This window comes from Rana temporaria, chromosome 1 (assembly GCF_905171775.1).
Source record: "Rana temporaria chromosome 1, aRanTem1.1, whole genome shotgun sequence".
Taxonomy (NCBI): domain Eukaryota; kingdom Metazoa; phylum Chordata; class Amphibia; order Anura; family Ranidae; genus Rana; species Rana temporaria.
This window is the reverse complement of record NC_053489.1, coordinates 148783674-148804906: the sequence shown is the minus strand read 5'-3', so window position 1 is coordinate 148804906 and position 21233 is coordinate 148783674. Positions and strand designations below refer to the sequence as shown.

At 48.3% G+C, this 21233-nt stretch overlaps 1 protein-coding gene across 2 annotated transcripts in view; it reads right to left on the bottom strand.

Annotated features, from left to right (window-relative positions):
- HSD17B4 (hydroxysteroid 17-beta dehydrogenase 4) overlaps positions 1 to 21233 on the bottom strand; it is a 427477-nt gene that overhangs the window by 68084 nt on the left and 338160 nt on the right. For both annotated transcript variants that reach the window (XM_040344026.1, XM_040344036.1), the window contains exons 18-19: positions 13699 to 13768; positions 10585 to 10691 (exon numbers count right to left, since the gene is read on the bottom strand). In XM_040344026.1, coding sequence (XP_040199960.1) covers positions 10585 to 10691; positions 13699 to 13768 — 177 coding nt within the window. The remainder of the gene's footprint in view (positions 1 to 10584; positions 10692 to 13698; positions 13769 to 21233) is intronic.

Here is a 21233-nt window from a genome sequence, read left to right as displayed (position 1 = left end):
GTGAGTATGTGTTGATGCTTCAGTGTCTACAGATACTGCAGTATATTCATTGCTGCATGTTCCCATCTGTTGCGGTACCTCTCTTCCCGAGCTCCAAAGTACACCGTCCTTAGTGGCCAGTAACCCAATCCCCTCCAGTAACGAGACCAAGCTCCATTGTGAGGGTAAAACACGAACTGTTTACTGTGGGCTACCCGCCCGTATTTATGCAGGTCTCCCACCTGGTGGACACTCCCCTAGGGGACCAGATGGGAGACTGAAATAACAGAACAACATTTCAAACATACATCCCCACCATTTCCCAGCATGCATCACAGTTTCTAACTTTATAACTGCCAAACATTTTATATATTTATGCAGGTCTCCCGCCTGGTGGACACTCCCCTAGGGGACCAGATGGGAGACTGAAATAACAGAACGACATGGGGACTGAGGGCATATTATTGGGGAATAGCAAGCAGACAAACACAATATGTCCAGTATACGGATGGGTCCGTCACATGGCCCCCTCCTTGTGGAACACTCCGGCAGACCCGGCTTGACCCTTTGGCGGGTCAACTTGGGGATGACCGGACGGAGAAGGCGTAGAGACGTCTGTTTGCCGAGATAATCCATCCGCATTCCCATTCTGCTTACCGGGTCGGTAGCCGATGGTGAAATTGTAAGGCTGTAGTGCCAGACTCCACCTCAGCAGTCTGCCATTGTCTCCTGAGACCCGGTTAAGCCAAACTAGGGGGTTGTGGTCCGTAATGAGGGAAAATTCTTGTCCGTATAAATAAGGACTCAATTTCTTTAGTGCCCAGACCAGGGCTAAACACTCCTTCTCCACTGCCGCATAACTCACTTCCCTGGGTAGTAGTTTTCTGCTGAGATACGCGACAGGGTGCTCCCCTCCATCTTCCCCGACCTGGCTTAGCACAGCCCCAAGTCCATACATGGAAGCATCGGTATGGACGAGAAAACGTTTGTTAGGCACTGGGGCAGCCAGGACAGGGGCATTCACTAGAGCTTGCTTCAGGGCCCGAAACGCGGCTTCACAAGCTGGCGACCACAGGACCTGCTTAGGTAAGTTTTTCTTAGTCAGGTCCGTCAAGGGCTTGGCCACCGTACTGTAGTCGGGGACAAAACGTCGGTAATACCCTGCCGTCCCCAGGAAGGCTAGCACTTGGGTCTTGGTGATAGGTGTGGGCCAGTTAGCTACCGCCTCGACCTTAGCTGGCTCTGGTCGCTGGGTCCCACATCCTACCCTGTGACCCAAGTACTGCACTTCTGCCATGCCTAAATGGCACTTATCTGGCTTCAAGGTCAGGCCGGCGGCCCGAATCTTGTCCAGCACCACCCCCACGTGGACTAAATGGTCTTCCCAAGTCTCGCTGTAGACCGCAATGTCATCCAGGTACGCACACGCGAAGTCCTGGAAGCCATCGAGGAGTCTATCCACCATACGGTGAAAGGTAGCCGGAGCATTCTTCATTCCAAATGGCATAACCTTAAACTGGTATAGGCCAAATGGGGTGACGAAGGCCGACTTAGGGATAGCATCCTCGGCCAGGGGGATCTGCCAATAACCCTTGCACAGGTCAATGGTGGTCAGGTAGCGCCCCCTGGCAATGCGGTCTAATAATTCGTCTACCCGGGGCATCGGGTACGCGTCAGTGGTGGTCCGTTCGTTGAGCCGCCTGTAATCTACGCAGAACCGGGTGGTCCCATCTTTCTTAGGCACCAGAACTACAGGAGAGGCCCAAGGGCTGTCTGACGGCTCGATAACCCCCAGCCGAGTCATCTCCTGTATCTCCGTCCGCATTTCCTCTCGGACTGCTTCAGGGATACGGTATGGGGGTTGTCGTAGGGGGTTCTGTCCGGGCGTCTCAACTTTGTGCATAGCTAGTGTGGTGTACCCGGGTTCTTGGGAGAACGTCGCCTGCTTCTCCCACAGAAGCTGTCTTGCCTGTACCTTCTTTGCTGGGTTTAACCGGTCTCCTAGCTGCACAAGGCTTGTAAGGTCCGTCTGGGGATTCCTCTCTAACAAGTCAGGTAAAGGTAAGTTCTCGGGGTCATCCGTAGCTGGGGCACAGACTGCCGCAACATCTTCTGGTCGCTCCTGATACTCCTTTAACATGTTCACATGAAAGGATCGCTGGATCCCTTCATCTGAACAGCTGGCTATAAGGTAGGTAGTATCACATATCTGCGCTAATACTTTATACGGGCCCTGCCAAGATGCTTGCATCTTGTTTGCCTTCACAGGTTTGAGCACTAGAACCTTCTGCCCAACCTGGAAGACCCGCTGTCGGGCGCCCCGATCGTACCACCGCTTCTGTCTCCCCTGGGCCGCCTGGAGATTTTCCCTTACCATCAGGGATAGTTTCTCCATGCGGTCCCGGAGTTCCAGGACATATGGTACTATGGGGGTCCCTTCTTGCTCCGTCTCCCCCTCCCAGTGTCCTCTAATGAGATCTAGGGGTCCTCGGACCCTTCTCCCATAGAGTAACTCAAAGGGGGAGAACCCAGTAGATTCCTGGGGCACCTCTCTGTATGCAAATAGCAGATGAGGCAGGAATCGCTCCCAGTCTCTGCAAGTGTCAGTAAAGGTCCTCAGCATCTGTTTGAGGGTACCATTAAATCGCTCGCAGAGGCCGTTGGTCTGGGGGTAATACGGTGAGCTAAGCAGCGGTTTAATGCCGCACACCTTCCACAGTTGCTGGGTGAGCACAGCGGTAAACTGAGTTCCCTGATCAGAGAGAATCTCCTGAGGGAACCCGACCCTAGTGAATATCTTAACCAGGGCATCAGCTACTGTCTCTGCCTCGATATTAGACAGCGCTACTGCCTCTGGGTAACGTGTGGCATAGTCCACCACAGTAAGAATGTACTTCTTACCGGAGGGGCTAGCCCTGGCCAGTGGACCTACCAGGTCAACGGCTATGCGGGAAAAGGGCTCCCCAATTATAGGCATCGACTGAAGCCTAGCTTTTGGGTGATCTCCCCGCTTTCCTACCCGTTGATAGGTGTCGCACGTGCTACAATACATCCGCACGTCTCGGTTCAAATTGGGCCAGAAAAAGTTTTGAGTGATCCTATGAGCTGTGCGGTGGGAGCCTAGATGGCCCGCTAACGGCACATCGTGCCCAATCCGTAAAATCTCCTGCCGGTACTTGGCAGGTACCACTAGCTGTCGCTTGTGCGGAGGGGTGCTCGGTTTTTGGGACGGTCTCGGGATCCTGTACAGCCTATCCCCCCCCCACTCGTAGTGCTCCCCATCTACTCCTTCCTCCCCTGAGTCGGCCCTGGCCCTGTACTTCGCTAACGTCGGGTCTTCCCTAGTCTCCCTTCCGTACATCTCTGGGGTATCCCAGCCTAAAGGGGCCGGATCTAACATACACGTCGGGGTAGAGGGTCTTACCTGGGTCGCAGCAGCAGGTGGGCCGGCTTCGGTGGCACGGGTCTGGGCCCGGGTCGTGACAGCGTCTACTGCAGCGGGGCCCATGGGAGTATAGGCTGAAAGGAGGGGGGCCAAGTCATTGCCAAGGAGGACATCGGCGGGTAAGTCTTTCATAACCCCCACGTTCACTTGTCTAGCGCCCACTCCCCAATCCAAATGTACCCAGGCAACGGGTAGTCGGAACACGGCACCTCCTGCTACTCGTACTGCGACCGTGTCCCCGGTATGTTGGTTCTCGGATACTAGGTGCTTCTGGAGTAAAGTCATGGTCGCACCGGTATCCCGTAGGCCAATGACCTCCTTCCCGTTGACCTTGACACACTGTCTGTGGTGCTGCCTGTTATCTCGGTGGGCCGCCTGAACGGGGTCGGCCTCATGCAGAATACCCCAGCATTCCTCTTCCTCCACACAGTGAGTTGCGGGGAGAGGTGGTCGTGGATTGGCCCCTGGGGGTCTCTTCCAGGACTGACTTTGGTTGGCATTGTTCATCGGGCACTCCGGTCGCTTGTGTCCCAGCTGATTGCATAGGTAGCACCGACTGGGTTGGGAGTATTCCCGAGAGTTAAACCGGGGTGAGCGGGGATACTGGGTTGACGGAGGGGGTGCTGAGGGCCGATTCATAGGGGGTTGGTAAATAGTAGCTGCTGGCTTGTATTCCACCCTGGCGGGAGCCTTGGCGGCTGAATTGTCCAATTTTCGGGCATCCGTATACTCATCCGCCAGGCGAGCTGCTTCATGGAGAGTGGAGGGTTTACGGTCCCTTACCCACTCTCTGACCCCTGTTGGTAATTTGTCGAAGCAATGTTCCAACAGAAACATCTGTAGCACCTCCTCTCCGGACACCGCCTGGCACCCCGCCATCCAGTGTGCGGCGGTGCGGTGCACCTTACATGCCCATTCAACGTAGGAGTCCCCAGTCGTTTTTACAGTGTCCCGGAACCTCCTTCGGTATGCCTCGGGTGTAATGGCATACCGGGAGAGTAGAGCTTCCCTGACGGCCACATAATCCCCGATCTCCTCGTCAGGGATGGCCCGAAAAGCCTCACTGGCCCGGCCGGATAACTTGCCGGACAATATAGGGATCCAGTCCTCCAGGGGTACCTTGTGCAGGGCGCATTGCCGCTCAAAATCGGCAAGGTACCCATCGATCTCTCCTTCTGTCTCACTGAAGGCTTTAAATGCTGCAAACGGCACCTTCTTTCTTTCCCCCGTGTCTGCTGTGACTGGGGCTGCTGCAGTGCCGCTTTGGCGTAGCAGGTTGGCCTCCACAGCGGCTTGGACTTGGGCGATAATTTCCGCAGATGGGTTGGGACCATAATGGGCCAGCCTAATTCTTACCGCCCGGTAAAATCTCTCTTCTTCGGGGGTTCTGTCGTCTGGGCTGGGTCCATTGGTTCCCTCTGCTGCTGGTACTCCATCCATTTCCAGCAATAATGTGATAATGTCCCCCTTTTTGAGGTTACTGGCCTGTCCGCCTCTTTGCTCTAATAAATCCTTTAAGGTAGCTCTTCTCAGGTTTTGGTAATGCAATTCCATTTGGTCCTGGTTGTAGTGGTTTCTTTGGGCGCTGAGGTTCATCCCGTCGCTTGCCACCAGTTGTTGCGGTACCTCTCTTCCCGAGCTCCAAAGTACACCGTCCTTAGTGGCCAGTAACCCAATCCCCTCCAGTAACGAGACCAAGCTCCATTGTGAGGGTAAAACACGAACTGTTTACTGTGGGCTACCCGCCCGTATTTATGCAGGTCTCCCACCTGGTGGACACTCCCCTAGGGGACCAGATGGGAGACTGAAATAACAGAACAACATTTCAAACATACATCCCCACCATTTCCCAGCATGCATCACAGTTTCTAACTTTATAACTGCCAAACATTTTATATATTTATGCAGGTCTCCCGCCTGGTGGACACTCCCCTAGGGGACCAGATGGGAGACTGAAATAACAGAACGACATGGGGACTGAGGGCATATTATTGGGGAATAGCAAGCAGACAAACACAATATGTCCAGTATACGGATGGGTCAATATCATACCCACCAGCTCACCCAATTAATTGAGCCGATAGTTTAAAGGCCCACCGCCACCTATGTGAGTATGTGTTGATGCTTCAGTGTCTACAGATACTGCAGTATATTCATTGCTGCATGTTCCCATCCATTACATATGGTCTTCGATGTGCATCCATGCACCCTTTACCCCAATGCACTGCAATCAAGGTGTTTGCACTGTGCCACAATGAGGGTCATGTACATTGGTGTGCAAGCTAGAAATGAATAGGTGCACACCATGCACAAGGTGTGTGTGTAACCCAAATGGTTGCACACATAAGTATGAATATACAGAGTATGGCCAAACTGTGGACTTTTGCATTCTCAAGAAACTACAGGTTCATTCTCTTACTGACAAAGCATCCTGGAAGCCCTCTTTTTGCATGAGTTGCGGGCAGTATTGGGCAATAGGGTTAATGTATTGGAAGGTGATTTTACATTGACATCTCATATATACAGTAGGTGCAGGCGATTTTGTGTCAATCTCGCTCCCTTTCTCGGCGAGATTGAGCACCTACGAGCCCCATCGCGGGAGCCAGCGCCGAGCTGGCTTGCCGCGATAGAGACAAAGCCGTCATAGAAGCGACGGGAGATCCGACTTGGATTCCCGCCAATTCTACACGTGTGCAGCGTTTGTTATAAATCCTGAGGGGGAAGTCCCCGCCGGATTTTAAATAAAAATCCGGCATGGGTTCCCCCCTCAGGAGCATACCGGGCCCTTAGGTCTGTTATGGGTTGTAAGGAGAGCCCCCCTACGCCGAAAAAACGGCGTAGGGGGTCCCCCTACAATCCATACCAGACCCATATCCAAAGCACGCTACCCGGCCGGCCAGGAAAGGAGTGGGGACGAGCGAGCGCCCCCCCTCCTGAGCCGTACCAGGCTGCATGCCCTCAACATGGGGGGGTTGGGTGCTCTGGGGCAGGGGGGCGCACTGCGGTCCCCCCACCTCAGAGCACCCTGTCCCCATGTTGATGAGGACAGGGCCCCTTCCCGACAACCCTGGCCGTTGGTTGTCGGGGTATGCAGGCGGGAGGCTTATCGGAATCTGGGAGCCCCCTTTAATAAGGGGGCCCCCAGATACCGGCCCCCCACCCTAAGTGAATGGATATGTGGTACACTTAGGCCCCCCACCCTAAGTGAATGGATATGGGGTACATCGTACCCCTAACCATTCACCTACCCACGTGGGTAGGTATCACATGGGTAGGTACAGAGCATGATGGGACTGAGGCCTATATAGGTCCGATGAAAGCAGTGCACCTGCCATTTCAGCGAGAAGAGCCGGCGTGTCAACATCTGGAGAAGTTAAGAAGATGACGTCACAGCCCGGAAGAAGAAGAAGAATACGTCGCAGCACAGAAGAAGAAGATAAACGTTCAGCGCTGAAGGAGAAGGCACCGGACAGCTGGAGGAAGAACCGGGGTGCGCCGAGTCAACAGCGGAGAGCGGCGAACATAGAAGGAGACCCCCGGAGAGTTGAGAAGACCCCCCGGATAGCGGAGAAGACCCGTCGGGATAGCGGAAGAAGAAGCCCCCCGCTGAAGACGCCGGAGGAAACCCGCCGGGGGGTGGGGGCTTTTTTAAAAGCGACCCCCCCGGCGGTGGAAGAGAACAGACGGCGGCCCCCACCCACCCGAAGACGTCAAAGAAGAAGCCCCCCCTGGTAAACAGAGCTAATAAAGAAGACAGGGGGAGCCTCCGGAGCAGAAAAATAAATTATTTTAAAAACCCTTGTGTGGTGTGTTTATTAACATTGACATTTTTCCTACAGGTGAATGGTTAGGGGTACGATGTACCCCATATCCATTCACTTAGGGTGGGGGGCCGGTATCTGGGGGCCCCCTTATTAAAGGGGGCTCCCAGATTCCGATAAGCCTCCCGCCCGCATACCCCGACAACCAACGGCCAGGGTTGTCGGGAAGGGGCCCTGTCCTCATCAACATGGGGACAGGGTGCTCTGAGGTGGGGGGGGCCGCAGTGCGCCCCCCTGCCCCAGAGCACCCAACCCCCCCATGTTGAGGGCATGCAGCCTGGTACGGCTCAGGAGGGGGGGGGCGCTCGCTCGTCCCCACTCCTTTCCTGGCCGGCCGGGTAGCGTGCTTTGGATATGGGTCTGGTATGGATTGTAGGGGGACCCCCTACGCTGTTTTTTCGGCGTAGGGGGGGCTCTCCTTACAACCCATAACAGACCTAAGGGCCCGGTATGCTCCTGAGGGGGGAACCCATGCCGGATTTTTATTTAAAATCCGGCGGGGACTTCCCCCTCAGGATTCATAACAAACGCCGCACACGTGTAGAATTGGCGGGAATCCAAGTCGGATCTCCCGTCGCTTCTATGACGCGCTTGCTGGGATGTGCTGTCACTATTCCAGTGAGTGCGAGATCTCGGCACCATGTCGCCGAGAATCAGCGCGATGCGGTCGTGCTAAAAACACAATATCACAAACACCTACTGTATGATCACCTCTTCACTCAAGCAGCTCACAAGTGCAAATGTCAATCACACTTACTGCCAAAGGCACTCATTACATCCTGGGAGCCAGACAGGGCTCATTTATCACAAGCAGTGTTCAGATCAGAAGCATCAGTTGCTAATATTTGGCCATCCTTAGGCATTAACTGGTGATCATTCACACTTCCACATCAGGGTATTGTCTACTTGATCACGTGTTGCTGTGCCAATAACATTGGAGAGCAGTAGAAAAAAGGATCATGTGCTTTATCTTTTAAAACATGGCAGGGTGCATTAGCAATCATTTAATGTTGAATGGGCAGCCTTTAAGCAATGCACGCAAGAAGTAAATGAGCACTTATAAATTGATTGAGTCTTTTGTAATGAAAGTTTAGACATGTTTGAAAGGTTATACAAAGCTTCAGTACAAGTCAAGGATTGCCAAAGAATGGGGGTCAGCAACCTGTAGATCATGGCCAGGTGACTTGTAGATCGTGGTCTGGGCTTGCTGACCCGCCATCTCAGAGCATCAGAGTGCAATGCAGAGTGAGCTGTAGTAGGGAGCAGGAGCCGCAATAGACGATGCTGCCTCTGTAGTGCTGGTTCCTGTCCCATGCAGAGTGATACCAACGACAACCCTCCTCTCATCTCAGCTAGCGGTCTCCAGAGTGGTGCCAGCAGCAGGAAAGAGGAGATCTTTATGTCAGCTAAAAGCAATACAATGGGCATACTGTAATAGTATAAGGCTGCTTTCACCGCCATGTGCTATGGTTTACCCACACCGGGGGTGCAGTGCACCTGCAATTTTCTTGTGGGTATGCTGCTCTTAGGCCAAAAACGTCTATTATATTCTGTGGGTTTGGTGCACTTTCTGAAAGGGCTTTACCATCCCCCCTCAACTTTATAGGTTAACGAGCCCTAAGGGTGCCGCTGCCGAATGCAAGGGTCCATTCACAAGTACAACAGGCACTGCTTCTCCTCTGAAAAGTGATCTGAGTGTGTTTGACAGGTGGTGAGAAGGGAATATGTTGTCGCCTCCACTACCTGATTTAAACCCATGATTGCTATGCAATGCACACAATTGGGACACAGTAATAAGGCAATTAGAGGTTAGAAAGTTAAACAAGTGAATGGCCCAGCACAGCTAAGCCACACCCTGCCTGCAATCTCCTTACTTACTTTGGGTGCAATACTGCCCATCCTTCACACATAAAGAAGTATAAGAACTGTTGCTTTTGTATCTCCTCATCTGCCCCAGGGTTTGAATTTTTTGGATGTTTAACCTCTGAAAGATTCATATGCAAGGCCTTTAAAGGCCAAGTTCACTTGTGGAAAATCTTACATATTTCACCCATATTTAGGGTGGAACATGCAGCATGTTTCAACTCCTGCCTCGTCTCCCCCAGATCCCACCTTCCCTGTGACAGCAGGCAGGGAATACTCTCTCTGCACCTGCAGTCATACTGTATACACAGCATGCCCTTGTGGCTGCGTCATTCATTTATAGTGAATGGAAGAACCTTGGGCCACTGTCACCGACAACCTGTAGTTCTCAATGAACTGCAAGGGCACTGGTGAATTCTCTCATAGTTCATTGATTCTTCCTGCAATTTAGTAACTGCCTGCCCATATTGGAGGTTCAGGAAAAGAGTGTACTGCAGGGGCCTGGTTTGGCACCCATGGTCTCCTGATCCTGCGTGCAATGCTTTACAGTCTCCAGTGAAAAAAAGATGTGCACACATTATTAAATATTTTTTATAAAAAGGTGAACTTATTCCATAAATCCATCTATGCTGACACTCAGGACTGTATGTGGAGCAGGATTGGATACTGACACAGGATGAAGAAAATCAAGGGCCAATTAGTGCTGGGGCTTTAGTTTGGGTGTTGGATTCAGTAACCTGGGCTACAACACACCACACCAAAATGCATATGTATTGCAGTATCCTGCAAAAAAATGCAGCAAGTACTACATTTTCATAGGTTGAGGTGCATTGCAGCCCATTCATTTTGAATGGGTGGTTTCAGGTTAACAAGCAATAAGGGGTCCATATATATATTTTTGCATACGTTTTACATGTTTACCCTAGATACAAATTTTTGTAACTGGATTACTTTTAAAAATCTCTTACTAAACACATGTGACCAGAGTAGCCAATTAACAGGCCTGAACACAGTCACCTAAATAAAATCATTAACCTATGAACTTACACAAAGTTTGACTCCTGGATCAATGGAGCAGAAAGGGGCATGATGAAAGGGAGCTGTATCGATTTGTCCCAAGTGGTCTATTCACACGCTTATATTGCAGTAATGCACACTACCTGGACCCGTTAAAACGCATTAAAACCCTTTGCTTTAAAGGTTAGGGTAAAGTGTTATGTGTCCAGGAAGAAGAGGGTTAAACCACATGGGTATGCTTTATTGCAGAGGATACATTAGATAGGAAAACACAGAAGAGACAAAGTATTCACACTAGTTCTTGGGGCTGGTAGTGCCACACAAAAACTACCAGCACCGGACTCCTGACACACAACAAATGAACAACTTCATGTGCCAGCACCAAAAGGAAATATATGTTTATGAAATGTATTATTTTACACAAAGCCCACCCAAAATGGATGAGAAAACAGCTTCTACCTTTATGGCTTTGAACTTGGACACATCATTATTCGCAAAGTGCTTCAAAACATGCCGGGCAGAAAATCCGAAAGTGCACAAGCCATGCAAGATGGGTCTTTCAAATCCTGTGGAGGGGAACACCAGAAAAGCAAAAATGTGATCTTTGCTATTTTCATGAGCATACAAAGAAATCAATGTGCCCTAAAAGATGGGGAATTTTGTTTGAGTCTATTAGCCAAGTTTATTAACTAAAGTTTAATGCATTTACAATTATTCCAAGAAAATATAAGGAGATTTGAGTTTAAATTAAGTAATAACATTTCTGCAGCCAGTCATAAAATGTGGCAATAAGCAATAAAGGGAGAACTTGAACGTTGCAATAATGTTTGACTGGCTAATAAATGTCAACCAATCATGCTGTGGCTGTCATATAAAAATGCAAGTCAAAGATGGTTTGACTTCCCACTTACAATAAATTGCAGTATGTCAGAGATAGAAATGTTTAATTTTTATGTATAATTTTAAAGTTTAGGTATGGCAATTTGAAAAGAGTTACAATGGTCCAGCTTGGACGTGTGTGTGTGTGTGTGTGTGTGTGTGCGTGCGCGCGTGCGTGCGTGCGTGTGTGTATGTATGTATGTTCCATACCTGGCTGAACCCCGTGGAAGGTGCAAATCACTGTAGTGGGCACTGCTACTAAAGTGTTCTCCGTTAGCTTCTGGGTTCCATGCCGAGTGTGAACACAGAAAGTCATTTGCTTGGCACAGGTGCCATTCAGAGAACACTTTGCATTTTCTTAATTAATTTAATTGGACAAGAGAGAGATTGTGACATTACTGAACCAACTCTCCACCTCAACCAATTAGAGAACACTTTGCATTCACTGAGAAAATGCAAAATGTTCACTGAATAATGCCTGTTCTGAGAAACTCAGCATGGGACCCGCAAGCAAGTGGAGATCACTGGAAGAGCTCCAGCTTCTACAGGGATCCAACAGGTATGGCCAGGCCCGGACTGGCCATAGGGCAGACCGGGCATATGCCCGGTGGGCTGCTACGGCGTGGGCCAGGGCTGCCTGCTCCGTGGCCTGTTGATGTCCAGGCCGCACAGCGGGAGGTAAGCGGCGACCGCGGCCTGGACAGGGTTAACACAGGCCTGCCGCCGCCGCTGCTCACCTACCGCGTTGCCTGTATTTTCTCCGGCAAATGGGCTGAGCTGTGTGTCTCTCTTGCACACAGCTCAGCCACAGAGCCGACAGGTACAGTTCTGCTCTCTGCTCTCCAATCGGATGGACTGCTCCTCCTCTTCCCGCCCCTCTACTTCTGTGTCTGCCATGCCCACACACTCGGGGGAAGATGTGAAAGAAGCAGACAGCATGTGCCTCCTTTCCTGGGGTGAGTAAGATCGCCTTCTATTAGAGTCTGCAGAATCTCCACTTACTGTAAGGTGGAGCTCTGTGGACTCTAATGTAAAGGGGAACCCTTTTTTAGGCTGGGTTCACACTAGTGTGATGTGGGAACCCTGCGAATCCACTGCAGGTTCCCGCATCACACCCGACTTGCATGGCAGTTCACACTGCCGTATGTGAACTGCTGTGGAGTGTCATATTACGTTAACGAAGCCGCCATTTCAGCTCGCATATCGCACTGCGAACTGACAGTTCGGACATGAATCGGATCACATAGGTGTGAACACCCATGCGATCCAATTCTGGTGCGGACCAAAAAAAGTGTCCTGTGCGTGTTTGTTCCGGATGCAGTGCGATTTTAGTCATACAGATAGTATGGCTGAAATTGCAATGCACGGACATTGCATGTGATTTGCACTGCAGTGCAAATTACATGCGATATCGTACAGCGCACTAGTGTGAACCGTGCCATAAGGGGGGATCTCGTGTAAAGTGGTGTTCTGAGAACCCTGATTTAGGCCAGGTTCACACTAGTGCGCTGTGTGATATCGCATGCAGTTCGCACTGCAGTGCAAACCACATGCAATGTCTTTGCAATGCAATTTCAGCCGAACAGATAATGTGGCTGATATTGCATCGCATTCGGACCAAACACGCACAGGACACTTTTTGTTGGTCCGCACCAGAATCGGATCGCATGGGGGGACCACCCAGTGACACCGGAGAGGAGGGGGGACCACCCAGTGACACCGGAGAGGAGGGGGGGACCACCCAGTGACACCGGAGAGGAGGGGGACCCCCAGTGACACCGGAGAGGAGGGGGGACCCCCAGTGACACCGGAGAGGAGGGGGGACCCCCAGTGACACCAGAGAGGAGGGGGGGGACCCCCAGTGACACCGGAGAGGAGGGGGACAATGGTGATGCTAGAGTAATTATAGTGATTAGGGGCAAGCGGACATCTTGTTACACCCAACGGAGTTTTAGATTCAATTATTTTCAACACAAAATGGAGCTTATTTGCTTAAATACAGTATATGTAAATCTGACAAACTGTTTACATGTTAAATTTTAAAAGCCGCAGCAAACCTTACATGCTTGCTAATGTGACAGAACACCTCTGATTTTCAAACATGTAAGGTTTGCTGCGGCTTTTAAAATTTAACATGTAAACAGTCTGTCAGATTTACATATACTGTATTTAAGCAAATAAGCTCCATTTTGTGTTGAAAATAACTGAATCTAAAACTCCGTTGGGTGTAACAAGATTAGTCTTTTTTTTCCTTTTTTGCTGATCCGAAAAATGATCCCATCCGTGACTCCTGATCCAAAGATCGATCTGATCCGTGAGTTTTTTGATCCGTTGCACCCCTAGTTATAAGGCTTCCCACTTGATCCGAAACCCATGAAACACAGTTTTGGCTGAAAACATGATTTCAAGATTGATCTTTTTAAAGCAAATATAAAAGAAAAAAAAATCTCTATAAGAAGCCAATCTTCAAGATCATCATCTCAGCAGAATTGGCTGTGTAGGATTGAACATATAAAGCCTAATTGTATTTGATCTGATTACTGCCGGACAATCAGGGGATTGGCTAAAAGTTGAATGCGAATACACCTGTCGTATTGTGTCATAATGTCTTACAGCAATGAAATTCTCTACTTTGGCAGTAAGTAAAGCCAAGTGTGTCAACTTCGGTCTATGGAGACGGTGCTATTGACTTACCTGCCACTGCGGCAAAGTTGGGGTCAATGTGCAAGGGATTCCAGTCTCCACTGAGACGGTACAGAGCAGCCTGTGGAAGAAGAAAGCAGAAAATCAATCTTCACTTGTTAGACCTGATTAAATCACAACATCTCAGCCTCTACTTGACCAGAGTTGTCATACATACATTAAACACCATTCATTCGTCTTCATTAAAAAGAAATGTTAAGCACCTATCATAAACTCAATTGCCGGAGGCATCTAATCTCGGTGTAGGTTAATCAACATTACAAACCAGATTAACAACCTAAAAAGCTAAACAAAAGCCTCAGATCAGCATTAGGAATTTATAGGCGACTGTCATAAAGCAAAACTGTGCGAGAAGTCTCAGATGGGAGTCTTTAGCTGGGCACCACTACAGGCTGTGTTACTAGCAGCGTTGTCTAAAAGGCAAGTTTCTTTTTTTTTTTTTTCATGCAACTGTGGATAGAGTGACTTGATTCTTCCATCCACACTCTCGATGTGGATGGGGGAATTCTCCTACTGTGCCTTTGTATTTTGACAGTGGAGAGACTTCCCCATCAACGGGCTGGTGGTACAGTAACTGATCGACTTCTGTACAACCAGCACTCCTCTACATAGACCCAAATTTTGATCCATGCATGGCCAAGCTTTACAGCTCAACCAGTATGTGGCCCAGTAACATGAAAATGGCAGTTTCCAGCCGAGGCTTCCTTTACAGGTATTTCAAGTTCTGACAGACTCTTTGAAATTATCTCAGGAGGCATTATTAACAGCTGTAGGGTCCTGGGGCAATGTTTAAACTGGGCTTTTTATTTCACAGAGAACATTAAACAGTGGTCTAAAAGGAAAATAATAGATTGTCATGAAAGCATATGACTAGTAAATAAAGGAATGTAGCAACCATTCCTTATCTGGACTTTGAAATGCCCAGACTCAATGCCATCCTCAGCAACTCCTGAATATATGCCAGAATCTGCAGAATATGATCCTCACTGTATATGTGAACATAGTCCTAACAGATAGTACTGGCAGCTGTCCCGTTAAAGCTTGGATTTACCTTCCTTTGGGTCAGCATCTGTGGATTTAGAACTTAACAGACTTAGATTTGAACTCCAGGCACAAAAGCTTTATTTAAACGTATTGCTCAATAGAAACTAAGGCTATAAATCCTTGTAGAAGTAGAAGTGACACTATGAATGTGCTGTATGTAGTCTGTGCAGACAGCAGAGCTGTGGCAGGAACCAAAAAGCTCCCCCCACTTCAGGCTGTCGTCAGAAAACAACAGGAGGGGGAGGAGGCAAGACCAGTCCCTGCGCATAAGAAGGGAGAGCAGCGGTGACCAATCATTATTACAAGAAGCTTCTACACAGAGGAAACACTTCACACTGGATTACTGCACAGATCTTGAGGAAATGCAAGAGTCAAGGAAGAAAATTATTATTATTATTTAGGTACTTATATAGCGCCATCAATTTACGCAGCGCTTTACATATACATTGTACATTCACATCAGTCCCTACCCTCAAGGAGCTAACAACAATCTAAGGTCCCAAACTCACATTCATATACTAGGGCCACTTTAGGCAGAAGCCAATTGACCTACCAGCATGTCTTTGGAGTGTGGAAGGAAACCGGAGTACCCAGAGAAAACCCACACAGGCACAGGGAGAACATGCAAAATCCAGGCAGGTAGTGTCGTGGTCGGATTCGAACCAGCAACCCTTTTTACTGCTAGGCGAGAGTGCTACTCACTACACCACTGTGCTGCCCAACTAACACATCTTTGAATTTAGCCAATACTTGATTGTCCCGGAATTCAGCTTTAGGAAGGCCATACAGTGTACAAATGTAATAAACTGGTCAACATTCACTTAGGGTAGCCCTGTTGGCCCCCTTATGCCCAATATCCTTTATTTGAAAAATTCAAGAAGTTGAGGGGAAAACTGTTGGCCGATCAGAGGCTGCTTTCAAATCAGGGCCAGTGAGGCTGACTTAATAGAGTAGCGTAGTTGGGAGATTCGTCTATCGACACTGTATAGTGGAGAGGGTGAAATTTGTTAGTTTTTTTTCTCAGTCAGCCTGTCAATTTTGAATGTGCTTTTGTTCACATTAGATGGGTTCTGCATCCATATGGAATACAAAACTTGCTTGAAGCAGCTCAAATGAAGGTCAATTGCAAGTCCAATGCATCTATCAATTCGTCCCTAATGATCGCAGAAGCACCTCAAACTGATGCAAGGCTTGGTTCACACTTCTGCGCATGCAGTTATCCCAGCTTTCTCGCACCCACAGCAAAAACGTGCTGCTGCTTCTACTACAATGTTGTATTGCTGCAGCTGTGATTGTGGAAAATGTGCTGTGTTTTTTGTAGGTAAAATTCATTTGATTGAGCTGCTATGTCTGCGCAAATGTGGTCGCATGGAAACCGCAATAGCGCGAGTCTAACCTTAAACGGATACCTGCAACTTAAAACCCAATGCCTTCTTAATAGCAGGTCTCTTAATGTTTGACGATGAGCAAAGGGCAGTAACACCCCTCTCCTAAATTTACAGGAGACAGGCTATGAAATGGAAGAAATATTACTGATTGATTGCAGTGGATTAGCGCACTCTTGTCACATGTCCGTCAAGATCAGATCAAGAGATGGAAAGTGAAATACAAGGACGTAGAACGCACTTTTAAAATTTCTCACAGTAATGGCAGCACAAGTTTAATTGGCAGTCAGAAGTTCTTAACACAGCTCTGTACTGCAGACATGGCAGATAATTATTCCAAATGGCATCGCTCAGAGTAAATTATATATTATAGTGTACCATTAATATATACATTGACAGACTAGGAGAAAAAAAATACTACTTTACCTTATAAGTTAACTGCTGTATGTCTAAGCATGCTTTAATTAATGCCGAATTGCCTTTATAAAAGCCTGAATGTCCTTCACGCCAAAAACTAAAAAAAAAGTCTTATGCAGGCCCTATGATACTTGTGCACCCAATCCGTATTAACATACAATTTATTTCTTTATTCTTTTTTGTCTTTGATAATGTACCGTAATATTTCCTCTTGTGCATTTACCATTGTCCTCTACTATGGCAGGGGGGAACTCTTAGCACAGCTGTGACTGAAACATAGCTTTTTCGTCATGTCACCAATGTCACAAGACTGAACAAATTGCAAGTGCATTTCTATGGAGGGTAAAGTAAAGGGCATAGAATGGAGAAATGCTGCATTCACATTCCCTCAGGTCTATTCTCCATAAAAGCAGCTTCTATTCTAACAATAAACTTGGTGGGGAAGCAATCAAGTACGATTATTAATGAGGCAGACTGAGGTGTAAGTATGAAAAACAAAAATAGCTTTATTTAGAACTAGACAACGCATTTTATGACTAAAACCTGTCACTACATCTTATTCTGCAGTATCTGATTGAAGTGACCGATATCTCTCTCTCTGGGTTCCAGACCCGCCATCTCTGAGCATCAGTGTGAAGAACGGAGCCGCCGCTAAAGGAAGCAGAGCCGATGCTTCCTGTATAGCGCTGGCTCCTTCACAGGCGGAGTGATACCAAATGTACTCCGCCTGTGACAAGGAAGCATCGGCGCTGCTCGCTACTGCAGAGCCGATGCCATGGAGAAAGCCAATCACTGGCAGAGTAAGAGGTCAGGATTTAGGGAGATGGGGACACAGTCTTTTATACACTGCACAGCCCTCTCATACTCCCCAATCCTTCATTTTCAAAGGTCCCCCCCATATAAAAAATGGGGGGGCAGTGCCAGTACCAGTATTAGTCACCTGTACCAGCCAGCAGTACCAGCCAGCAGTACCAGTACCGCCAGCCGTACCAGTACCCGCCAGCCGTACCAGTACCCGCCAGCAGTAACCACCAGCAGTACCAGAACCCGCCAGCATTACCAACCAGCAGTACCAGCAGGCAGTACCCAACAGCAGTATCAGCCAGCAGCACCAGCCCTGGAAAACAGCCAGCAGCAGCCACCAGTTATAACTGCCTGGGGGGCAGCAGCAACCAGCAGCAGGAATCCTGAGGAAGAAGTGAAGATCGAGGACAGTTGAGGTGCAGGTAAACCGCTGTGCATCATTGTGAAAGCACTCTGCCTGTCTGTTTTTCAGGTGGACCCAATCCAACCCTCCATTCATGCTCTATAGAGCGGCAGATGTAAACAGACTTGTGTCTGCTTACACCTGCCTATCTGCAATCTGATCTGCTTAAAAAAACAGAAGGGGGTCTGTCTCGGTTACCAAGTCGCTAAAGTGGCCCTCGCTCCTCAAAAGGGTGGGCACCCCTGCCTTAGAGCAATCAAATCTCCCAGTCCACAGCAAGGAAAAAAGCTTTATTCACAAGCATCGATACATATGGGTGAGGTCCTTACATGCATAGTTTCAAGCCAGGATAGTTTCAAGCCAGGAGTCACAACCGGTAACCACAGGCTCAGCCTTTTGCAATAGCAGAAAGAGAAAGTTACAGAAGTCATACGTTTTCTAAGTATATCCTAGCAGTTTGTTGGACTTGGCTTAATTGTCTGCGTCAGCACACCTTACATCCTTAGATTATTAACCTATATAGTTATAACAAAGAAAAACAATGGTTGGGTGTGCGCAGGATATAATCACCATCTTGCAATGCCCAGTTAAGTGTTCTTAACTAAGCCTATGAGATGGAGAACAGGCACAAACAGTTCTTGATAATTCCAACACCAACACAAAGTGGCACATAATTGTGAAGTGGAAGGAAAATGATAAAATGGTTTTATTTTTTTTTACAATTAAATATTTGAAAAGTGTGACATGCATTTGTATTGAGCCCCCTTTACTCTGATACCCCTAACTAAAATCTAGTTGAACAAATTGCCTTCAGAAGTCAAATAGTGAATTTAATCTCAGTATAAATATAACTTTTCTGTGAAGCCCTCAGATAGAGAATCTTAGTGAACAAACAGCATCATGAAGGCCAAGGAACAAACCAGAATGGTGAGAGATAAAGTTGTGGAAAAGTTTAAAGCAGGGTTAGGTTATGAAAAAAAAAATCCCAAGCTTTGAACATCTAACGGAGAACTGTTCAATCCATCATATGTAAATAGAAAGAGTATGGCACAACTGCAAACTAGGATTGCACCAATACATTTTTGCAGGTACTCGCCGATACCAATTACTGATACCTATCGCCTAGGAAGAGGGGTGGTTTGGGAGGTGGCAGTGGGTTGTCATTCAGGAGTTGGGTGACGGCAGGGTGGGAGGGGAGGGGTAAGTGAAGGCAGAGTAGTTTGCGGGTGGGGTGAAATAGGGATTGTGGGGTGGGAGAGTTGAGATCGAAAAGGCTGTGATCGCTGGGGGGGGGGGGGGCAGAGGATAGGAGGGTTGTTGGGAGACATGGGTGCAGAGGTGACAGCTGTTAGAGGGAAGGAGGAGACAACAGGCAAAAGTGACTGAAGGCATGGTACAGGAGGAGACCATTAGAGACTGCAGGCATGGTACAGGAGGCAGTCAGGGGCTGCAGGCATGGTACAGGAGACAGCCAGAGACTGCAGGGATGGGTACAGGAGACAGCCAGAGACTGCAGAGATGGGTACAGGATACAGCAGGGATGGGTACAGGAGACAGCCAGAGACAGCAGGGATGGTATCAGGAGACAGCCAGAGACAGCAGGGATGGGTACAGGAGACAGCCAGAGACTGCAGGGATGGGTACAGGAGACAGCCAGAGACTGCAGGGATGGGTACAGGAGACAGCCAGAGACTGCAGGGATGGGTAGAGGAGACAGCCAGAGACTGCAGGGATGGGTACAGGAGACAGCCAGAGACTGCAGGGATGGGTACAGGAGACAACCAGAGACTGCAGGCATGGTACAGGTGACAGCCAGAGCCTGCATGCATGGTACAGGAGACAGCCAGAGCCTGCATGCATGGTACAGGAGACAGTCGATGACTGCAGGCATGTTACAGGGAGAGAGCCCCGCTGCTAAGTATAACAGGATACCGCCCGTACAGTGTCTCTATACAGCGTCCCCCGTTCTCTGCCTCAGCATCAAGCCAGGGAGAGGCCGGTTTCAGTGCTCTGTGTGGCCTGAAGTCAGAGCTTGGGGAGGGAGGTGTACAGCAAGGAGAAAAAGTCTTGTGGGTTGTTTATGATGGGCGGTCCTGCACCTGCACCATTATCGATACCAGAATCAGTATCGGTAGTAGTGCATCTCTACTGCAAACCTATCAAGACGTGGCTGTCCACCTAAACTGACAGGCCAGGCAAGGAGAGCATTAAATCAGAGAAGCAGCCAAGAGGACCATGGTAACTCTGGAGGAGCTGCATATATCCACAGCTCAGGTGGGAGAATCTGTCCACAGGACAACTATTAGTCGTGCACTCCACAAATCTGGCCTTTATGGAAGAGTGGCAAGAAGAAAGCCATTGTTTAAAGACGGCCAAAAGAAGTCCCATTTGCAGTTTGTGAGAAACCATGTCGGGCACACAGCAAACATGTGGAAGAAGGTGTTCTGGTCAGATCAGACCAAAGATTTTTTTTGGGCCTAAATGCAAAGTGTTGTGTGGTGGAAAACTAACTGAACATCACCCTGAACACACCATCTCCACTGTGAAACATAGTGGTGGCAGCATCATGTTGTGGGGATGCTTTTCTTCAGCAGGGACAGGAAAGCTGGTCAGAGCTAATGGGGATGGAGCCAAATACAAGGCAATTTTAGAAGAAAACCTGTTAGAGTCTGCAAAAGACCTGAGACTGAGGTGGAGGTTCGCGTTCCAGCAGGACAACAACCCTAAACATACAGGCAAAGCTAAAATGGAATGGTTTAGATCAAAGCATTTTCATGTGTTAGAATGGTCCAGTCAAAGTCCAGACTTAAATCCAATTGAGAATATGTGGCAAGACATGAAAATGGGACAGAGCTTGTGTTATTTTGCAAAGAAGAATGGGCAAAAGTGTCACTCTCTAGATGTGCAAAGCTGGTGGAGACATACCCAGAAAGACTTGCAGCTGTAATTGCAGTGAAAGGTGGTTCTACAAAGTATTGACTCAAGGAGGTTGAATACAGCACCCAACACTTTTCACATATTTATTGTAAACAATAATTTTTCACATAATTTTGTAAACAAAATTGAAAATCATTTATCAATTTTCCTTCCACTTCACAATTATGTGCCACTTTGTGTAGGTCTATCACATAAAATCCCAATAAAATAGATTTACATTTTTGGATGCAACATGACAAAACTTAGAACATTTCAAGGGGTATGTATACAATTTCAAGGGGTATGAATACTTTTACACTGTACAGTCATGGGCAAAAATGTTGACTTCCCTGTATCTCAGTCAGACATCACTTCACCCAGAAAATTTTTGTTGAGATATTCTTATATTTATTTATTTTGTTTGAATTGGTATGACACAAAAAAGACTAGGAAAACAAATTCTAATCCGATACAATCCATGCAAAACTCCAAAAAGTGGACTGGACAAAATTATTGTCACCCTCAATTTAATATTTGGTAGAACACTCCTTAGAAAA